The sequence below is a fragment of the Cyprinodon variegatus genome, unplaced genomic scaffold (assembly GCF_000732505.1).
Source record: "Cyprinodon variegatus isolate N-32 unplaced genomic scaffold, C_variegatus-1.0 Scaffold75, whole genome shotgun sequence".
Taxonomy (NCBI): domain Eukaryota; kingdom Metazoa; phylum Chordata; class Actinopteri; order Cyprinodontiformes; family Cyprinodontidae; genus Cyprinodon; species Cyprinodon variegatus.
Window position 1 is genome coordinate 179,573 of NW_015150528.1, and position 18,435 is coordinate 198,007.

At 37.3% G+C, this 18,435-nt stretch overlaps 1 protein-coding gene across 8 annotated transcripts in view; it reads left to right on the forward strand.

Annotated features, from left to right (window-relative positions):
• fli1 (Fli-1 proto-oncogene, ETS transcription factor) overlaps positions 1–18,435 on the forward strand; it is a 39,610-nt gene that overhangs the window by 967 nt on the left and 20,208 nt on the right. Inside the window, exons 2-5 of one of the 8 annotated variants that reach the window (XM_015372728.1) lie at positions 736–847; positions 13,938–14,149; positions 14,351–14,514; positions 17,519–17,722. In XM_015372728.1, coding sequence (XP_015228214.1) covers positions 782–847; positions 13,938–14,149; positions 14,351–14,514; positions 17,519–17,722 — 646 coding nt within the window. In that variant the 5' untranslated portion in view covers positions 736–781. Of the gene's footprint in view, positions 1–735; positions 848–6,450; positions 6,633–6,673; positions 6,801–13,937; positions 14,150–14,347; positions 14,515–17,518; positions 17,723–18,435 lie in introns of those variants that run through there. The other 7 variants (XM_015372727.1, XM_015372729.1, XM_015372730.1 and 4 more) reach the window with 7 other exon arrangements.

Consider the following 18,435-nt stretch of genomic DNA (forward strand, 5'->3'; position numbering starts at 1 on the left):
TATATATATATATATATATATATATATACTGTTTCACAGGACTGAGCTGTCGCAGAAGGATCATTAAGAGGTGAACTGCCATTGCAGACATCCACATAAGTTCATTTGCTTAATCACCCATCTATTTGTATGGAAGAGGCGCTTGTGATTCCTCTGCCCTGCTAATAATTGCAGAGGCATAAGGAAGAACTAGAAAACACCGTCCCCGCGTTGCCCTTTCACCCGAGACTTTGTAAGCTGCACTTATTAAAGCGAAAAGTGTTTCAATATGTGGTAAGCTTTAGGGGAAAAACGTGATGGGGGTTGGGATAGGGGCCCTCTTTTTTTTTTTGCCGCTTGATTTCTATTGGCTAGAATTGGAGTAAGTAATTTATCCATGTTAGCTGTAGGTCATTGCTGTAATTTCCATCTACTGGCGCTGTTAAATGTAGGGAGGGTAGTAAGTAAAATCTGCCCTTATCTAATAGCCCGTACCGGTGCTTAGGGAGACAGAAAAAAAAAGAAAAAGAAAAAAAAAAGGGGGGGATTTATGAATGAATTTAGGCATGTGGTTGACGTGTGGATTTGAGGGTGGGGGTACCTTAGGTAAATTTGACTCTCCCTTTCATTTGGTGGAAGTGGTAACCCCTGTTTCCTTTATTTAGAGAGTTCATAACCTTGCTTACTTTGTAATAATACGTATACGAATAAATTAAATATTTTCATATTTTTTCTTTGTTTTTCTTTTCTCTCCAGGGCCCATTGGACACTGAGCACCCTTGGGCCTGTCTGTCAAGTAGACATGTTTCAAACTGTTCCTGACACCTCGTCTTACGTTAAGGTAAGACATCAACGTCTCTTGAATCAGGTAATTTTGCAGAGCTGTTCTCCTTACGTTTGCTAAAACTGTGATGATCATCAACAAACAAGTTTGGCACAGAATATGACACTATTTTCCAATTGATACAATGCTATAAGTGACCCTTTAAATCAGTTATTTGTGGAGGAATGAAAAAGAGTTTAAGGTCATTAAACATACTTGGAAAAACCAAAGACATTTTAGTCAGGAGCTTCAGTTTTCAAAGTTAATTTTCTTTAGGAATGGGCTGTTTGGGATTCTCAGGGTATAATGTTGAGTATTTTTATGAAATATTTAATATTATTTTTTTAAGTAGAATGTCTGCTAAAATAATATGTTTAATCATCTTACTATATAACATTTATTCTTTATACCATATTTAATTAAGATACTGGGTTAGTTAGGGATTCTTAATTTGTACTGCTTTGTTTCAACTGATTGTATTTTGAATAACATTTTATTAAGTAAAAAATTACTTGTGGTTAAGAAAGTGTATATGCAATAATATCTATTGATGTCTACATTTAAGTTGTTTTTAGTTTGTTTTAGCGAGCTTTTGTTGCTAGTGCACATTAGTTTGTTCTCTTTCTGTTTGGAAGTAATACTTTTCCAGTTCTTGGTCATTAATACAGCAAGATCAGCCTCTGAAGTCAGAGTTCCTGTTGGGAAAGTCAGAGGTCATGGACCAGCCCTGAGCTCAAATTCCAATATGGCTGCCAAAAATATTAGACATTGATATTTGAAACTTGGTAGCATTTATAACAGTAAATAGGTGCCACATATACTAATGTCAAAAGTTGTTATCACCAAAAACAAACTGACAAATACTGGATTGTTGATATTCTGGGGCTGGTTTAACCAATAGTTTAACAACATTAGAATAGATTGAAACACTTTCATATTTCAGTAACCTTTTATGGCTTAAAAAAACGATTATTTCCTAAACCATATCTGCAACTCTTCGAAAAATGTTGCCTATTCTAGTTGAATAAGGCCTTAAAACCTGGTATTTATTTAATGTACTCATTTGAGCTTTTTACATATTACACCCATGTTTCCAGGTGAAATGCCTGTAAATTTCTGCACCAATTTAAATGATGTGGAAAAGTAATTTAATGTTGTTTTACTGCATGATGGATCACAATAAAAAGTGTATGCTTTTACTCTGAAGTCGCGTTGTTTCTAAAAGTCTCTGTTGTTCATCTGTGTCAACTGGTATATAACTCAATATGGTGTTAAGTGTCATTATCATGATGTCATGTATCTTCCTCTTTCTGTCCTTCACGCTCCTGAGAAGGTAAACAAAGCGCACATCTGTTTTTCCCATAAAAACCGCATCGCGTCGGTGATGAGTTGCGCAGCAGGGATACCTGCAGCACGCATCCAATAAGCGCTGAAACATTTTTCGATACAGTATAATGTGTGTGAGTCTATATAAGGTGAACATCAAATGGAAACGTGTGAACGTCGGGCGGCTGCTTGACGTCTGACGCTTGGATTCCTGCCTATAGCTTTTCAAATGAGGCATTGAATTGCGCATGGCTATGTTTCTTCTTAATTAAGGTGTTTTTCCAAAGGCCGACTTAATGTTTTGAGGACCCCCCCCCCCCTTTTTTTTTTTTTTTTTTTTTTTTAATAAGGGCTCCTTTCTTCCAGCCGCAGCCTTATTGCTGAGGGACTTTGCGTTTAAAAATCGGAACAATTCCCGATTTGTTGCGAGAGAGTTCAATAGCAGGGAATGTTTAAATAGAAAATAAGAGCCTAAATGACTCTTTCTGTAAGAGGCGCAGGAAAAGGGGAAATAGAAGTCACCTCTCTATTTTGCAATGCTTTGTGTTTCACGGTCAGTCGTGGAAACGTAGCCTAGATTGTTTCCTTGTATTCTGGAGTTTCCTATTTATGAATCTGACTGGATCCCTGAAGATCATGCGGAGAGCTGTTGGTGAGCATGTGGCACGCCTCAGTGTACGAAATCTGAAAGAAATATTCCCTATCATTCGAGCGAATCCAAAGGGCCCCTGCATTTGGTTTTGTTTGGTTAAGGCCAGGCGAGACTGGAACTCTCCAATAAAAATAAATCTCAAATTAATTATGGCCTAGAGCGAGGGGCCAGACAGTTCGTGCTTCTATGTGCTGCAGACTCCAGATTTTTCTTTTTTTCTTTTTTGCCCTCAGTATTTTGACTCGGGTAAATGCCTTTTAGCCTGAGAGCAGGAATGATCTGAATATGAGTCTGCAGTTTAATAAAAAAGAGCAATGGCTCACATGGACTTGGTATGCTTTAGCCTTGGAATTCTGTTTTCTTAAGAATACTCACTGCATATGCATTTTACTTTTATAAAATAGACTAAGGTTGTTAATAGAAATATGAGAATTAACAAATACTATCTATTAAATAAAGGAAAAAAACGAAAAACAATAGAAATGAATGAGAAAGTGCATGTAATATATTAAAGAAACAACACCATGCCAGCTCATCCTATTTCCTATCTAACCACAGATTTATACAAATTAGAGAAGAGAGGATGGGCCCACAACAATTGAAAAGCTGCTGCATGTATAAACTGACTAAGTGTCCGCCCACTCCTGGCTTGTTGCCTCAGTGCTGAGACAGAGGAGCTACTGGCTGGTGGTGTAAGAAGAAATGTCTGGCTGTCTAGTTCCAGCGTCAAAGCCAGATGTTCTGTGGTTCCCTGTGTAAACCAACTCGCATCTGTTTATTGGCCTTCTAAAATGTTTGTTAGCGCTTTATTCATTATGATCTTGGGAGTTCTCGCTACCTCTTGTCTTTTTGATTAGATTTATGACCAGAATTGTGAATATTCTTGTAAAATAAAGGAGTTTGGTTTTGGAATTATTACTTACAGGTTAGCAAGATTAATTGCAGAAAAGAAAATATTTTGGAAGGTAAAACAAGATGAGCCTGGGCGTTTTAAATAATTTATAACAAATTGTTGGCATAAAAAGTGAAAGTCAGGGTGAAACATAAAATTGATGGAGTGTTTCGAATAGTAGGACCAAAGTTTCAGTAGGCCCAGATCAGAATTAAATTTTGAGGATACACTTACATTAAAAAATACAACACCTTCCTGTTCCTTCTACTTAACTGGAAAAACAAACAAAGAAAAAAAACTGTTTGGTTTTTCAGGGAAAGCTGTATGAAAATGTTTAATGGAAAGTTAAGTGGAGGGAAAAAGTTTACAAGAAAGGATTAGAAAATAATGCTAAACAATGTGGGGCTTTTAAAATAAAAACATTAGTTTTGGCTTTTTTCCAGCTTTATGCCATAATCAGCTAAATATTTAAACTTTTGAGTTATGTACAATAGGAAATAAACTCTTAATTATACTTAATCCATCTTAAGGCCCCAAGGTCTACAATTTTGCAGGTGTGTTCAGCCTAAACCTGCTAACACAGGCTGGTAGATTACCATATTGTGAGAGGATCAAGTAAAAATATCAAAATACGATATTTACACAAAATCTTATAACAAGGACGTTTAAAATAATCTGGTTTTACTGATCATACAGAGGTAACCTCTTGCTAAAATAAATAAAACATACAATATAGTACTACTAACTTGTTATGTTTCTTTTTATTGTTATTTTTGTTTCTGATGTGATATTATACCACTTGCTTTTTGTCCATCTGCTCTGACACAAGTAAAGCCAATTGGATTTATGAGCAATCTTTGGGAATGCTTGGTGGACACCTGCTGAAGTGAGTGCCAGAAACAAGGATTCCAATTCACCTGTAACAGATTTACAAATCCCCCTACTTGAAAAAAATCTTCTAAAAAACTTTCATGGTTTAAAAATTGTGGTAACAGGATGATTTTCCTAATTTCTTTCTGTTTCTGCTGCTTTAGTTTGAGCTGGAGTTACATTTAAAGGGTAGCTTTAGGCGAGAAGTTAACCAAAAACCTATATTGCACTCAGGCTTAGATTAGCTTATCCTGGTATAAATTAGTTAATCTATCTGTTAGTGGTGAAGATCAGAGGTAGTGTTAGTGATTTATTTCTAGAACAATGTAGCAACTTGCAGGGGAGGGGGGTTGTTTCCCCAGTAATCAGAAAATCTAAGCTCCAGCTGGGAAAAACTTTAATTTCTTCTGCAATTATTTTGGCATCTCATGAAAAGGTATAAGATGATGAAATACTTGTGGCTATGGAAATGCCATATATATATATATATATATATATATATATATATATATATATATATATATATATATATATATATATAACTTGTGCAGGTCTTTCAATATTCCCTCTATTTTTCAGACATAAATTCATATTTTCATGATGTTAATATTTTCATCAATCATGAATTTTACCTCTGTACCCCCAACATTTTGTCTATAACAAAATGATGCAAAACTCCAGACTCTGGAATGTAAAGAAAAAAGAAAAAAAAAGAGAATGAAAAGAAAAGAAAGCAGGACGGTCACTAAAGAGTTAAACAAGGTGTCTCCCTTAATTATTGGAGTCAGAGCTGGCCTCAGGCAGGAGAAGCCTTGACCCTTAGCAGGATCCAGATGTGGTGGTCCCAAGGGTGGGGGCCCATGCCGCCCCGCCAGACCCCCAAGTGGAGAGCAGACAGGCCGGCCCTGCTGTCAGGGGCAGACTGTTTGAGTCTGAGAAGCTGCTTCCCCATAGGCATATACAAAAAGGATTCATTATTCTTATCATCAACTAAATCACAATAAAAGCTATTAAACATTAAGAGACAGCGGGCCTCGCTTTGTCCAACGAAAAGTCTGGTTTCCCCTCTCTAAATAGTGTTTTTGACCCCGCAATTTGACTTAAATTTAATGAAATACCCTTTATAAAAAATTCTTAAAATGTTTTCACCTTGCTTTTAATATGCCTCAGGAGATTGAGACCCTGAACTAAATAATTAAAAACATTCTTAAGGGTTTCTGTTCAGGCATTTTAAATCAAATCGTGGCAAGGAGCTGAATACTTGTATTTTAATAATGTTGTCCTAGGAAAGTCTAACAGATATGGTCTTAAAATAAACGGTAATATAAACGCCTACCACACCTATTTCTCCCATTTTGATTTAGAGCTCCATTGGCACTGAGAGAAACATCTGTCCTTTTGCAAGGATGAAATGCATTACTTCCACTATGAAATCCAGAGTAAAGTTCTGAATAGTTTAGATTTATGGAGGGATTGAGGCATGACCAGATGTGAGTCTGAAGTTAAGGCGTGAATCAAAAAGCGCTCTAAAACATTCAACCCCACAACTTATATTTATACTTAAAAATCCTAAAACACAGCTAAGAGAGGGAGAAAAACAAACAAACAAAAAAAAAAACGGACAAATAGTAAACCCTTCTTCCACAACAGCTGTGACATTACCGCCAATGAATAAACACAAAGCGCGCAACAATATCCCGCAACAGGCGCAGCAATGGCTGTGTGCAGCGTAGGGCCAGTCATCCTGTAAATATTTCCGAGCAGAAAAACATAACAGCGGAGCGAACACTCAATTGTTTTCCCTTCTTATCTCTCTGGGACAGTATTTTTTTTTTTTTTTTTTTTTTTTTTTTGGAAGGCAGGGCTTTCGGTGTGACACACAGCTTCCCTCTCAAACCTTCTCAACAGCGGTGACTTCACTTCCCAAAATTAGAGGAAAGAAAAAACTCAATCCGGTAAAGAGAGAAAAAGTGTCTCTTTCTCTCCGCCACATAGTACCGGGGGCCACTGGAATAATCTCAGGAGCGTGTCATGTTTGGGATATCGTCGGGGTCCGCTGAAAATTGCGCAAAATGGACGGAACTATTAAGGTAAGGGTGGAGGACGGGGTGTATGAGGTTGTGGGGAGACCTTTTTTCTTTTTTTGCGGAGTTGCGCCTTCTTTTTTTTTTTAAAGCAGCGGGTTGAAACGCTCATCCGTCTCCGTAAGTTGGAACCTCCAACCCGACAACGATGAGCGGCTTTTTTCACTAAACAAGGTTGATTTTCTTTTCCTCTGTATTTAAAAGCATTTTCTTTCTAGTAAACGCTGTCGAGGACATATGCTAAGTGGATTTAGATCAGAATCACGCTGTGGATCTTTCGGGGGGACCGGACGCATCTTTACGCACGTCTGGGAAAGCCACTATAGAAATTATTGCTCAAATCAGACTAGAAACGCTCTCTAGATTCATCTATCTGGTGAACAGTTGATTATTTTCTTGTAGAAATTACTGGATACGATGATGTTAAGCTGCGCAACACCGCCCGGCTCTTTCCTAAGGATCGCGTCCTTGGGTTAACGGAGCTGCGGTGGTACCTGGATGCTGCTGGATATCACACCGCATGCATCTGCGGGATTTTTTTGTGCATTTTAATGGTTTCTGAAAACCCCCGCTGCCGGACACAGAGAGTTTTGTCAAGCTGCAAAGGAAAGCTGTCATTTGGTAACTGCCCATGGAGTTTGCAACACTCGAAACCGCAACGCTTCACAATGATACCTTGGCTTACTCCTTAAATAGTTGCACAACTTATTTTGAAACGAAATGCTGTTAGTGGCAGAGCGCTGGTCTGCATTAACACCACTTGGCTACTGGCTCCCTGAAACTGGAATTCCAGATGCATTATGGCTGCAGCCTCCAGTCCAGATGTTGAAGCCTCGCTTGTTCCCAATTAGACTTGCAGAGTTTGCTACTCTTGTTGCGTCTGAGAGGAGATGTGACTGTTCTTTTTTCCCTTAATTCTTGGAAATTTCAAGTAGCTCGTTTGTGGCCACTGGGTGTGGTGTGATTTTTCTGGGGAAAGAGAAAAAGAGAGAGGGAGAGAGAGGGAGAAAAATAGCCGTGGAATTCCATCATTTATCGCTCACATGTTTGTGTTGTGCCGTGGATGAATGGTGCAGGAGGATGTGTTTTTTTGTCGACTCTGGTTTCTGCAACAAAGCGAGGAGTTGCGAGAGCAAATGCAATCATAATTGAATCCCTGGGTATAAATGAACCGAGCTTTTAGCTGCATTCATGTTCACAAAGAAAAAAAAGAAAAAAGAAAAGAAAGGAAGGACTCTCTAGCCATGAGAGTTTCCTGTTCTACACAATCTTTTCCTAACAGGTTTCCTTTTCCTCCTTAAAACAAAGGACAGGAATGCCCCCCCATCCCACCCCGTTCACCCCCTGGGTGGCTCCAGTTAGGTTGACTGGGTGTGTATGTGTGTTGGGGACTGCGCGTGCGTTTCTGTGTGTAAACACCAAGTAGACGCACGTGTAGTCTGGATGTGAAGCTATTGGATGTATCATCCAGTTCTGACGCATTTGGGACCAGCTGCAAGCCCCGGCCAGACTGACTTGGCTGGTGTAAATAGAACCGAGGTGACTCCCAGCAGGTGTCATACTTATACACAATGCTTATGATGGCGCTTGATTATGAGCTGCAATGATTTATCTTCTGTTTTCCTCCCTCTCTTTGTCTAGAAAACACCCTGAAAAAATAGATAATTTCATGAGCATTTCAGTTTCATACAAAAATAATAATCTAAAGACTGTTTTTTTTGTTTTGTTTTTTTTGTTTTTTAATCAGCAGGTTTGCAGAGTTTCTGTGATTATGGTCCTGTCTTTGGAAGAAAGGAGCCTGTTTCTTTATACTGTTACAAGAAGGGCCTCATTTAGGGGGATATGGAACCCAGGGATATAGATTTGTAGCTAGACCCCAACAACTTTTGTTTACATGTGTAAATAATGATATAATAGTTATAATTACAATAATACTACTTGAACTTTATTGATCTCACATTGGAGAAATTTACCTCTGCATTTAACCCATCTCCTTGGGGAGGAGTTGGCTGCCATTGTGCAGCGCCCTGGGAACAGTGTGGTGTTAAGGGTCTTGCTCAGGGACCCAGAGTTGTGGGGTCTGGGGATCGAAACAGGTACTTGCAACCCAGGATACATTTTTGTAATATATCTAAACAATATGTATTCCCTAAACTTCTTGCCTAAATGGATAGATTGCTACATGTGTTACATATTTGCATGTTTTAGTTGAGATTGGCAGGCAGAAAAATATATTTCCCTCCCCGACTTTCGTTTCTACTCAGATTGTCTACTAAGAATGTATATTGATGTCTGGTTGAACGTTGATAGTGGTTTGAAGTTCAGGGTTAATACATTTTTTTTGGCTTAAATAAATACTGAACTGAATGAACTTAGATAGCCATAGAATATATGAATACATCCAGTGTTTTTTTTAAAGGGATACACTTGGATTTAAGTTACCATCTCTCTTATCATTCATACTGCTTTACGTAGCTGAGCTACAATACTTCACAATTGAGGTCGTGTAACAAATGCATGAATGTACTTGAGGACATGTTCCTGTCATTGTGTTGTTGCTATTTTTGTAAATTGTTTTAAACAAAAAAAATGCCTTGGGGACATCCTGCTAGCACTGATTCATGTGTTATGATGCCAACTCAGTAAGTTAGCTTCAAAGCTGCAGTGTAGCTACGACTGTTTGAGCGTTTTGTAGCTTCGTTTCAGATGATGTTCATGTTGCCTCTGGTGGACAGCCTTTAGTCTCAAATGTTTGTTGACACTTAAAATGTTTGCTGCTTTACTTTAGCAGTATAGTGGCAATAACCTGATTAGGAGCATCTGGATTCCTTACAGATTTTAATTGGTGTGTTGTACTAAATAAGCCCAGGCTTATAAAAGTATCATGCCATGCCCCCTGTTTGGGTAAGCAACATTTGAGACATTTCTGCAAAACTAGATGGCCATGTGATATGTTTGAGACCTACCTGGGGAACCCAACAAACAATATGTAAAAAAATAATAATAATTTCAACATGAGAAATACATCTTGGATCCTATAGGGACCACTTTTTTTCCACAGTTGCTCTGCACATATCAGGCCATTATCGAGCCAATGGATATTCCCATCTGGTGTCTGATTTAGAAATGTAACCTAAAATAGAGATGTCTTTATATTTCATGATTGGTCTCTGTATATTTAACTATTCTGTAACAAAAAATGTATAACTTCTTTATGTGTTTCTCCCTAAAGAGTGTTTGTTTAAGCTTTCTGGCATTTTTCTTTTACATGAAAATTTAAAGACTGAATTGTGACCATTACTAATTGGTTATTTAGGATATTACTTAAATGATAAAACACCCTAAAGTATAGATGAGTTCCAAAGAAGTTAAAAACAATCCACTGGACTTTGTTTCCGATGGAATAGGAAGCAAAATGTCTTCAAACTTGAAAAAAAAGTCCAGTGTATTGTTTTGAACATTTTTGGAATGACTATGACCTGAATGACTGAGAATCTTCCCCAGCACAAGTGTAGATAAGATTAAGAATCACAAATATAGATATAGATTTCATCCAAATCTTTTGGACTTTAGGTTTTGTAAAGATTAAGTTAAAAAGATATCAAGATGAGATATCCCCTTTGACAACAAAAGTTATGTGACTCCAGTAATTACTTTAATGTCTACCAGTTGGAGCTGACGGTTACAGACCATAAAATGTCATATTTATGAATCAGAACCATTCAAAAATGAATAATATGTGTCTTACAAATATCTTGTAAGATACTTCTAAGTAAAGAAAAAAAATCTTTCAGAGATTACATTTTTTAACATTATCTGTGTCTATACTTCGTAAAAAACAAAAATGAATTGATAAAGGTGTAAGCAGTTAGATCTGAAATTGATTTACAAGAAGAGGAACTAAGAGAGGATTAAAAATGCGATGCAAAGGTATGAAGTCTGACTGAATTAGATCTGATTAGATAAAAAAATGAAGGGCACTTAAAGCTGTTATGCATGAATTGTTTGAGGCTGGTGTAGAGTTTGAGATTTTTGTAATCAATGTCTAACTGTTGTACTTTAGGAAAATAAGAGAACACACTATGAAAAAAGACTTTGTTATTAAAATTGTTAAGAAATTGTTATGTCTTCTTTGCATTCCCTTAGCCTGGAGGACCCCAGGCCACTGCCATAGTAAACCTTTTTTAAAGTCTGACCCAAGTGACACATTTCACAAATTATCTTCTGACGGTGTGGGGCAAACAGAAAAAAAAGGTGTAACTGCCTCGAGGTTTCACAATTCGCTAGCGTGTGTTCCTGAAAGATAGAGCAGTAATCAGAATACTACTGTTTTGTCAGCTTTCCACAGTTACATGGGGTTGCTTCTATTGCAGAGAAATAAAAAAAGCCTACCGCAATCTTGATAAACATAAACCACTTGCCAATCATGGCTCCAATTGGGGAGGCTGATATGTCAGTGTAAATGTAACGTACAAAAGTCAAAATAGTTTGCAAAGCTCTTATCAAGCTGTAATAAGACATTCTCTCACTTTTTTGTGCTTATCATCTGCAGACTAGCTGCTGTGTTCTGCTCAGATAGTGTGTCTCGCAGCCTAAATTCAAATGATAGATTTTTCAGATGAAATCACAGAGAAAACCTATTTTGGCAGGTGGTTAAATTTACTTCTTCTTTTTTTGAATCCACTAAAGACTCTGGTGTTGAAAAAAATTTAAACCTGTTTTCAGTTTGCGGTGACCCATCAAACTTATATTTTCTATAAAGGAGGCTATACATATGTATAAATCCTATAAAGTGCTTGAATGTGGATCTCATCTTTATTATTCTGTTTTGCGTTTTTTAATTTTTTTGAGTTTGTTTGAGTTACTGGCCAATGAAAAAGGGAATGCAGACTGGTATCATGTTGTGCAGATTTCATAAATGGATAATAAAAAAAAAATACTTTTACTTTCTGTTCTGGAAAAAGTAAAAAAAACAAAAAAAAACCAACAACAACATCCTAGTCACATGTATTTAAAGAGGAAAACCACAATAGATTAATGTGTTCATTACTTTGCCATAATAAAAGCCTCAGAGATTGCACGTAAGATCTATGAATCAGTGAATCTCAAGTCTCATCTTTTCCCCTGAAGCAGCTTATGTGGCATGCTGGAATGAAAAAAAGTCAGTCCTCGGGGATCAGACACGTTTCCGTCCTTGCCGTGCCATCAGATCCGATCAGATCCAGATGTGCATCAGAACCGAGCCTAATCCTCAGAGCCATATTGTTATCATTTCACTTCGTATTCTTTTCTTTATTGTTTTTTTTTTCCTCTATTAAATACATTACTTTTATAATGTTCATAAAGTATTATTAAACACACTGGCTGCTCAGATCAGTGATGGTGAAATTGTGTGACTATTTTCCTAAAAAAGTGACGTGTTAAAATGAAATCCATCAACTGCAGAGCTTGTGCTTTTCTTTTAAGACATTACGCAAGAAAAGCATCTAAACCACACAATATCTTGGCCGCCTCTGCGAGTTTCTGCGTTTGTTTTCTTTAATAAACTGACATTGCTCCAGCAGCGCCAAAGCACAGGGGTCAGTGTAGCTGTGACCCCCACTGCTTCTGTTGAGTCTTCAGCTGTGAAGGGGAAGCCCAATGCTCAGACGTGATGCACACTGTATGGCTCAACAGGGGATATTGACGTCCAGATACATCTAGAAAATAGGCCGCTGATGATCTAAGGAACACATTTTAACATGGGGAATGATATAAAATGAGGTTAGAACATTGCGGCTGTCATTTTTTCTTTTACTTTCAGCTTGAGGCGCTGAGTGATTAATACTCAGTGTACTTGTCAAATTTTTATCTGATTGGAGCAAGCCTTCTGTAGCATCTTATCTAACAGCTTTGTGAGTATGATTGAAGTCATCTTAACATCAACAGGAAGCTACAGCCCTACAAGAGCTGTATACACAAACTACAGAGGATCCCAGACTGTGATATAACTCATAAGTGCACATAATTGCTGTAAACAAAAATACACAAGAGACTGAAAATGTGACTTCACATGTTTAAGGGAAGGGTCTTGAGTCTGATTTTCTTGCTTTTGTTAACGGTGTGCCCATAGAGTTTAAGCAGTGCACCTACTCTCTCACAATTTTAAAGGCGGTTAAATACAGTTTTTGGGGAGTAAGTGTTTTTTATTGCCCGTTCACCTCTTGCTTAATAGCTTTTGGTGGTTTGTGTCGCTATATGAAGAGATTTTCTGTAAAACAGCCATTCCTGTAGTATATCTACAGACAACCTATAGCATCTTTCATTAGCTAGGAACTTGGAAAGCATTACAAGCATTAAAGCAGGGGACAGAGAAAATGTGGGTCTGTGGCTTCACTTTTTTATTTACAGGGAACCAATATTCAAATTCTTTCTTTTTTTCTTTCTTTTTTTTCTTTTTCATCAAATGAATGAAACAAAACAGCTGTAGTACAATACGTTCAGCTTCATGTTATTTGCTAAACACTCACTCTGTTGCACTTACCTTACAGTTTCTTTTGAATAGCAACTTAAAACTTTTATATGTCAAATAAAAGTCACTGTGATTCTAGACTTAATTTATCAGGGAGGCGGAGGGTAGTGTTTATTCATTAGGGCACAGAGTAAAGACGAAGAATAAAACACAAATACAAGCAAAGAAAACTAAACAAGACAATTGTGTATCATTTAATATATTAAGTGGACTGCAAAGCCAAGAGGTACTTGTGGCTCGACAGCTGCAAGTTGTAGATCCCTAATCTCACAGATGAAGACTGATGCTTACTTATGGCTGAATTAAAAAGTACAAAACCCCTATTTTTAAATTATCGTAAAAGTTCAGCATTAAAGGTAAACATTACATTTATGCATGGAACTAATCTGTTATGGTTAGTATGGTTTCAGTACAGCTGTCATCATAGAGAGCAGGGCTCGTCTACAGGAGCATTATGCCCTGTTGATCCTTGTCTAGAACCACACTTTTCTTCTTTACTCAGTATTGCATCACATTGAATAGTGTTGTTGTTTCTGTGATCTTAATATGATTAGCTTAGTTTTTTTTTTTTTTCAAAGAACAGATTTTTGAGATCCTTGCCAGTTGATGAAAGGTAGATCAAATTGGAAATCGGACAGTTTTCTATTGTATCTCTAATCGCATCTTTACATCAAAACAGGCTGTCTAAGTAGAGTTAAGTGTTGATTATGTTGCTGTGGTATAAAGTAACCTATGTCATTTTTCATGTGAAAAGCAATTCAAGAAAAACTAACCTATTTTCTGTCTGCCTACCTTTACAGGAGGCGCTATCAGTGGTGAGTGAAGACCAGTCCTTATTTGAGCCTCCATACGCTGCTGCTGCCCCGCTCTCAAAGACAGACATGACTGCATCTGGCACACAGGACTATGGCCAGACCCACAAAATCAACCCTTTACCCCCACAGCAAGAGTGGATCAACCAGCCTGTGCGGGTCAATGTCAAGAGAGAATACGAGCACATGAATGGATCCAGGTACAATTGTGTTTTACCTCCGTGTCTTGTATTCCTCTTTTTTTCTTTACAGCTTGTTATCAGTTGTATTCTTGGCGGGGAAAGTTCAGAATAATAGTGCTTGATGCCAAAGTCAATTGCTAGAAAGGAACTGAACAACACCCAATTTATCTGCTAATAATGTTTTAACAACTGCACTTCTAACGTGCTTTTGTGCAGCAGGGAGTCTCCTGTGGACTGCAGTGTGGGCAAATGTAACAAGTTAGTCGGGGCTAATGACACATCTCAAATGACGTATGGAAGCTATATGGATGAGAAGAATGCCCCTCCTCCCAACATGACCACCAATGAGCGAAGAGTCATTGTACCTGCAGGTAGGCAAAGAGGTTTGTGACTAAAGTTTTAATTGAAATAACTATCTGACTGCAGGACAACAATCTAGAACTAAAGGCATTTCCCTGTTCAACATTCACAACTTTTTAATCCAAACTCTAACTCAATAATTTTACATCTGCTGCCAGCTACCTTGCTTCTTTCCTAGTTTATGGGTTAAGGGTTTGTTTAGTCACTATTTTTAATGTCATGGTGAGCAAGAAATTATTTCTGCAAGTAGAGATTGTTAGCCAAGACACAACAGGGGAAGGTAACTCTCAATAGGAGTGGGCACATGTGTCTGATTTTGTAAATGTTAGTCAATAAATGTGTTCCTTGTTTTCAGCTAATACATGTGACATTAGATGTTTCATCTAATGTCACATGTATTATGAGAATACAAGTTTAGAAGTTAAGTACACAAGTTGTCCAAGTAACCAAATTACTTTTTTTCAAAAATACAACGGAAATTCAAACATTTTCAGATATGACTCTACAAACCCAGATAAAGCTGTTACACTCCTTACCAGATGATGGCAATAATGCTCCTGAAGATTGTTTGCCAACCATGAAAAAAAAAAACAGGAAGAGGAAGAAGATGAAAACGAAACCAATGATTTCACGTTTACCCGTGATCTCAAACAACACATGCGCAGCACAATGTGCGATAAGCACGATCCGTATCATCTGCGCATTTGCAGATATTCATCCAGGTCACCATAAATAATGTAATCGTGATCCTAAAAGTACTTATTTCTATCCTCAAATCACTAAAGAATTCTAATACACATCTTTAAAATATTTTTATGACTTTTCTGAGACGATTTGATGCTTTTTATATTTTCTCCGTCAAACAGTTTGTCTGACGTCATCATCGGACGTGCTCAGAGCAGTCCAGCAAAATATGATTAAACCATGTTTATCTTTTTTTGTTATTTCTTTCTTTAGATTACACACTTTATACCACAATGTTAACTTGAAAGGAAAAAATAAAACTCAAAAAGACTAGATTCATTTTTAAATCCAAAGTCGAAAAACTCCTGGAAGGAGCGTAGGATCCCATTTCTGGCACAGTTGGGCACAGACAAGTGATCAAACAGAAAGGATTTTAAGGCATTTATTTTTTCAGGAAACACATTATTAACATTTAACACATTATAGTTTAGTACACAGTTTACTAAAAATGTTATTATTAGGTTTTTTTACAATTTAAAATCGAGGATTACCTGGATATATATCTGGCTGTGCATGCTCAAATGAGCCGATTGTATGGATCGTGCTTCCGATGCGGATCAAGTAGGGACAGGTTCTGTTCTGTTCATCTACTGTACCACCAACTGGTAAGGAGTATAACAGCTCTATCAGGGGATGTAGACTGGTACTTGTAAATTGGTGATTCATACCATTCAAATTGTGATTGTACATATATTTTTTGCAAAGTTTTTTCTTGATAACGTTTAATTGTAACTTCTTGTATTCTCTTACATGAAAGGTCTGACGTCACATGTAGATATGATCTAACAACAAAGAACAAATACAAATCTTAAACTTAATTACAGTGTAGACTTACGTTTTCCAAATTCAGACACATTTGTAATTGTGTTTTTTGTTTTTTTATTGGGGTATGCTAAGTGTTACCAACCACAGATTGCTTTCTGTAGTTGGATTATCGCTAGGGCTGATGACATTTAAAAGCACTGAGAGTAGTGTTGGTAAATGATACATCTGAGTGATCTTTCTTCATTAAGTGATCTCCAGGCTTTTAGGAGCTCCACTTGTTGCTAGCCTTTAATGGCAAGTCATGAGTTTCAGGATTTGTTTCAATGTTTGCTATGCAGTATATAAAATATAGGTTTATACAGGATTATACAGGCAGAATTGTATGTGTATTTAATTTTTCTGTTTTCATCGCCAATTTTTGACATGATATAAAAAACATTTCAACAAACACAGGAAGGGATAGGAGTAGTGAATAATCCTTTGCTTATTTTCCTTCTCATGTCTGTGAAATAAGACAACAATTTGGTCCAAAGTTAAATGGGATTCTCACCAGAATTTAGTTTCAATGCTTATATTAGGATAAGATCACCACAGGATTGCCTTGTTCAATTGAGTGTGTTAGACATTCTAGACATGTCTAGTGACCTAACTATATTTCCTTTAATTTGTAACTTAACAACATCAGCCAATTTCAATAATAGCACTTGGGATCAAATATTTTATAGGTCAGAAATTGTTCAGCCAAAGTTTTTATCCACCCAATATTTGTGGAACACAGTTATTTGATTATGACTGTATTTACAGCTATCAAACAATTCTTATTTTACATTGCGTTTGGACAGTTCACCTTTTAATTGCTAAATAAATTCAATTGATTGATCAATTTAGACACATTTTAAAAACAGTCAATTATTTCCTGGCTATGTCGTAACTTTGTAGCTGCTATTTCATTCCTGACCTTATGGTGTTTAAAACTGAACTGTCAACAATCTGTCCTTTCAGCAATTCAGGGGAATGTTTGTATCTACTAATTGTTAACTATCAATAAATGTAGGTATCCAAATTCAATAAATAATACCTGAAAGAGGTTGCTAATTTTCATACAGTTAAACTGGGCAAAGTGTGGATAGAAATAAAATGTTTTGCAATCTATTATAAAATACTCTTTAGCTATGTGTGGGATTGAGTATTTGCATGACATGTTCTTTTGTGGTTACAAAATGAGGAAGAGAAGAAATGGCAACAGATGGGGGCTTAATTGGGTTACAAACTGGCAAAGGGTCAAACTGAACCATAGTCCAACATGATTCAGCTCATTCCTAAAAAACTCTACAACTGACAACAAAGTAAGATCTAAGATACTGTGCTCTTGGAGGCCTCCTGCTGTCCTGAGCCCTTAACCCGGGGGATAAGTTAGCTGATCTTTCAGGCCAGCTCTGTTTAAAACTTTCCCAGTTGTGTGTTTCACTAAGAATCCCATAGTCAATAAACTTCCTCTTTCCTGCTGTCTTCCCTCAGACCCATCACTGTGGTCTCAAGACCATGTGCGCCAGTGGCTGGAGTGGGCCATCAAGGAGTACGGACTGCTAGAAATTGACACGTCAATGTTTCAAAACACAGACGGCAAAGAGCTTTGCAAGATGAGCAAGGATGACTTCCTCCGACTTACCACCATGTACAACGCAGAAGTGCTTCTGTCTCATCTCAATTACCTCAGGGAAAGTAAGTCTGCTTTATTTGTATGGATTTGTGTGTAAATCCAAAAATTCGTATGTAGAACCGTTAGACAAATTCTGTACTCTCTTCTATGAAGAATGATTTTCATAGCCTGGATTTTTTAAAACTAAAAATCCAAGCCTGCTTAAGTAAATTGTCTTATACTTGCATAGGGAATGAGGAAAAAAAGAGAAGTTTTATTTGCCAAGTCTAGCCTGAAACAGTTGCATGACAGATTTTATTTCACCACCAACTATAACTAAACCAACAAGGAACAGGAGAAATGCTTTAACTGGAACTCATTTCTCCATAATGTTGCCTCGTGTGTAGCTAGCAGAAATGTGGAAACCAAGAGGGTTTCTTTCCCCTGAAGATAACCATCAACTACATCCCCCTCACTACACTTTGCAGCGCCTTTATTCCACATGGTCCAACAAAAAAGATGAAGCCCAGGTGCATTGCCTCAGGAAGGCAGCTCGGCCTGTATGCTCGGCACAGCAAAGAACGTTGATCTGCAATTTTCAATGGGGGCAAATACATATGAGCCTCTTACCTTTGAAGGGCGCCTAGTTGTAATCCGGCTTTATGTGTTTCTTTGAGAAGCAGTCAGTTTCTGAGGCTATATGCAAATGACATTTTGATATAAGATTTAACATCTGGTGTGGCTGCAGTTTGAATACACATTAGTTTGGAAGAGATTTGGATTCTGTGCCTCTGAA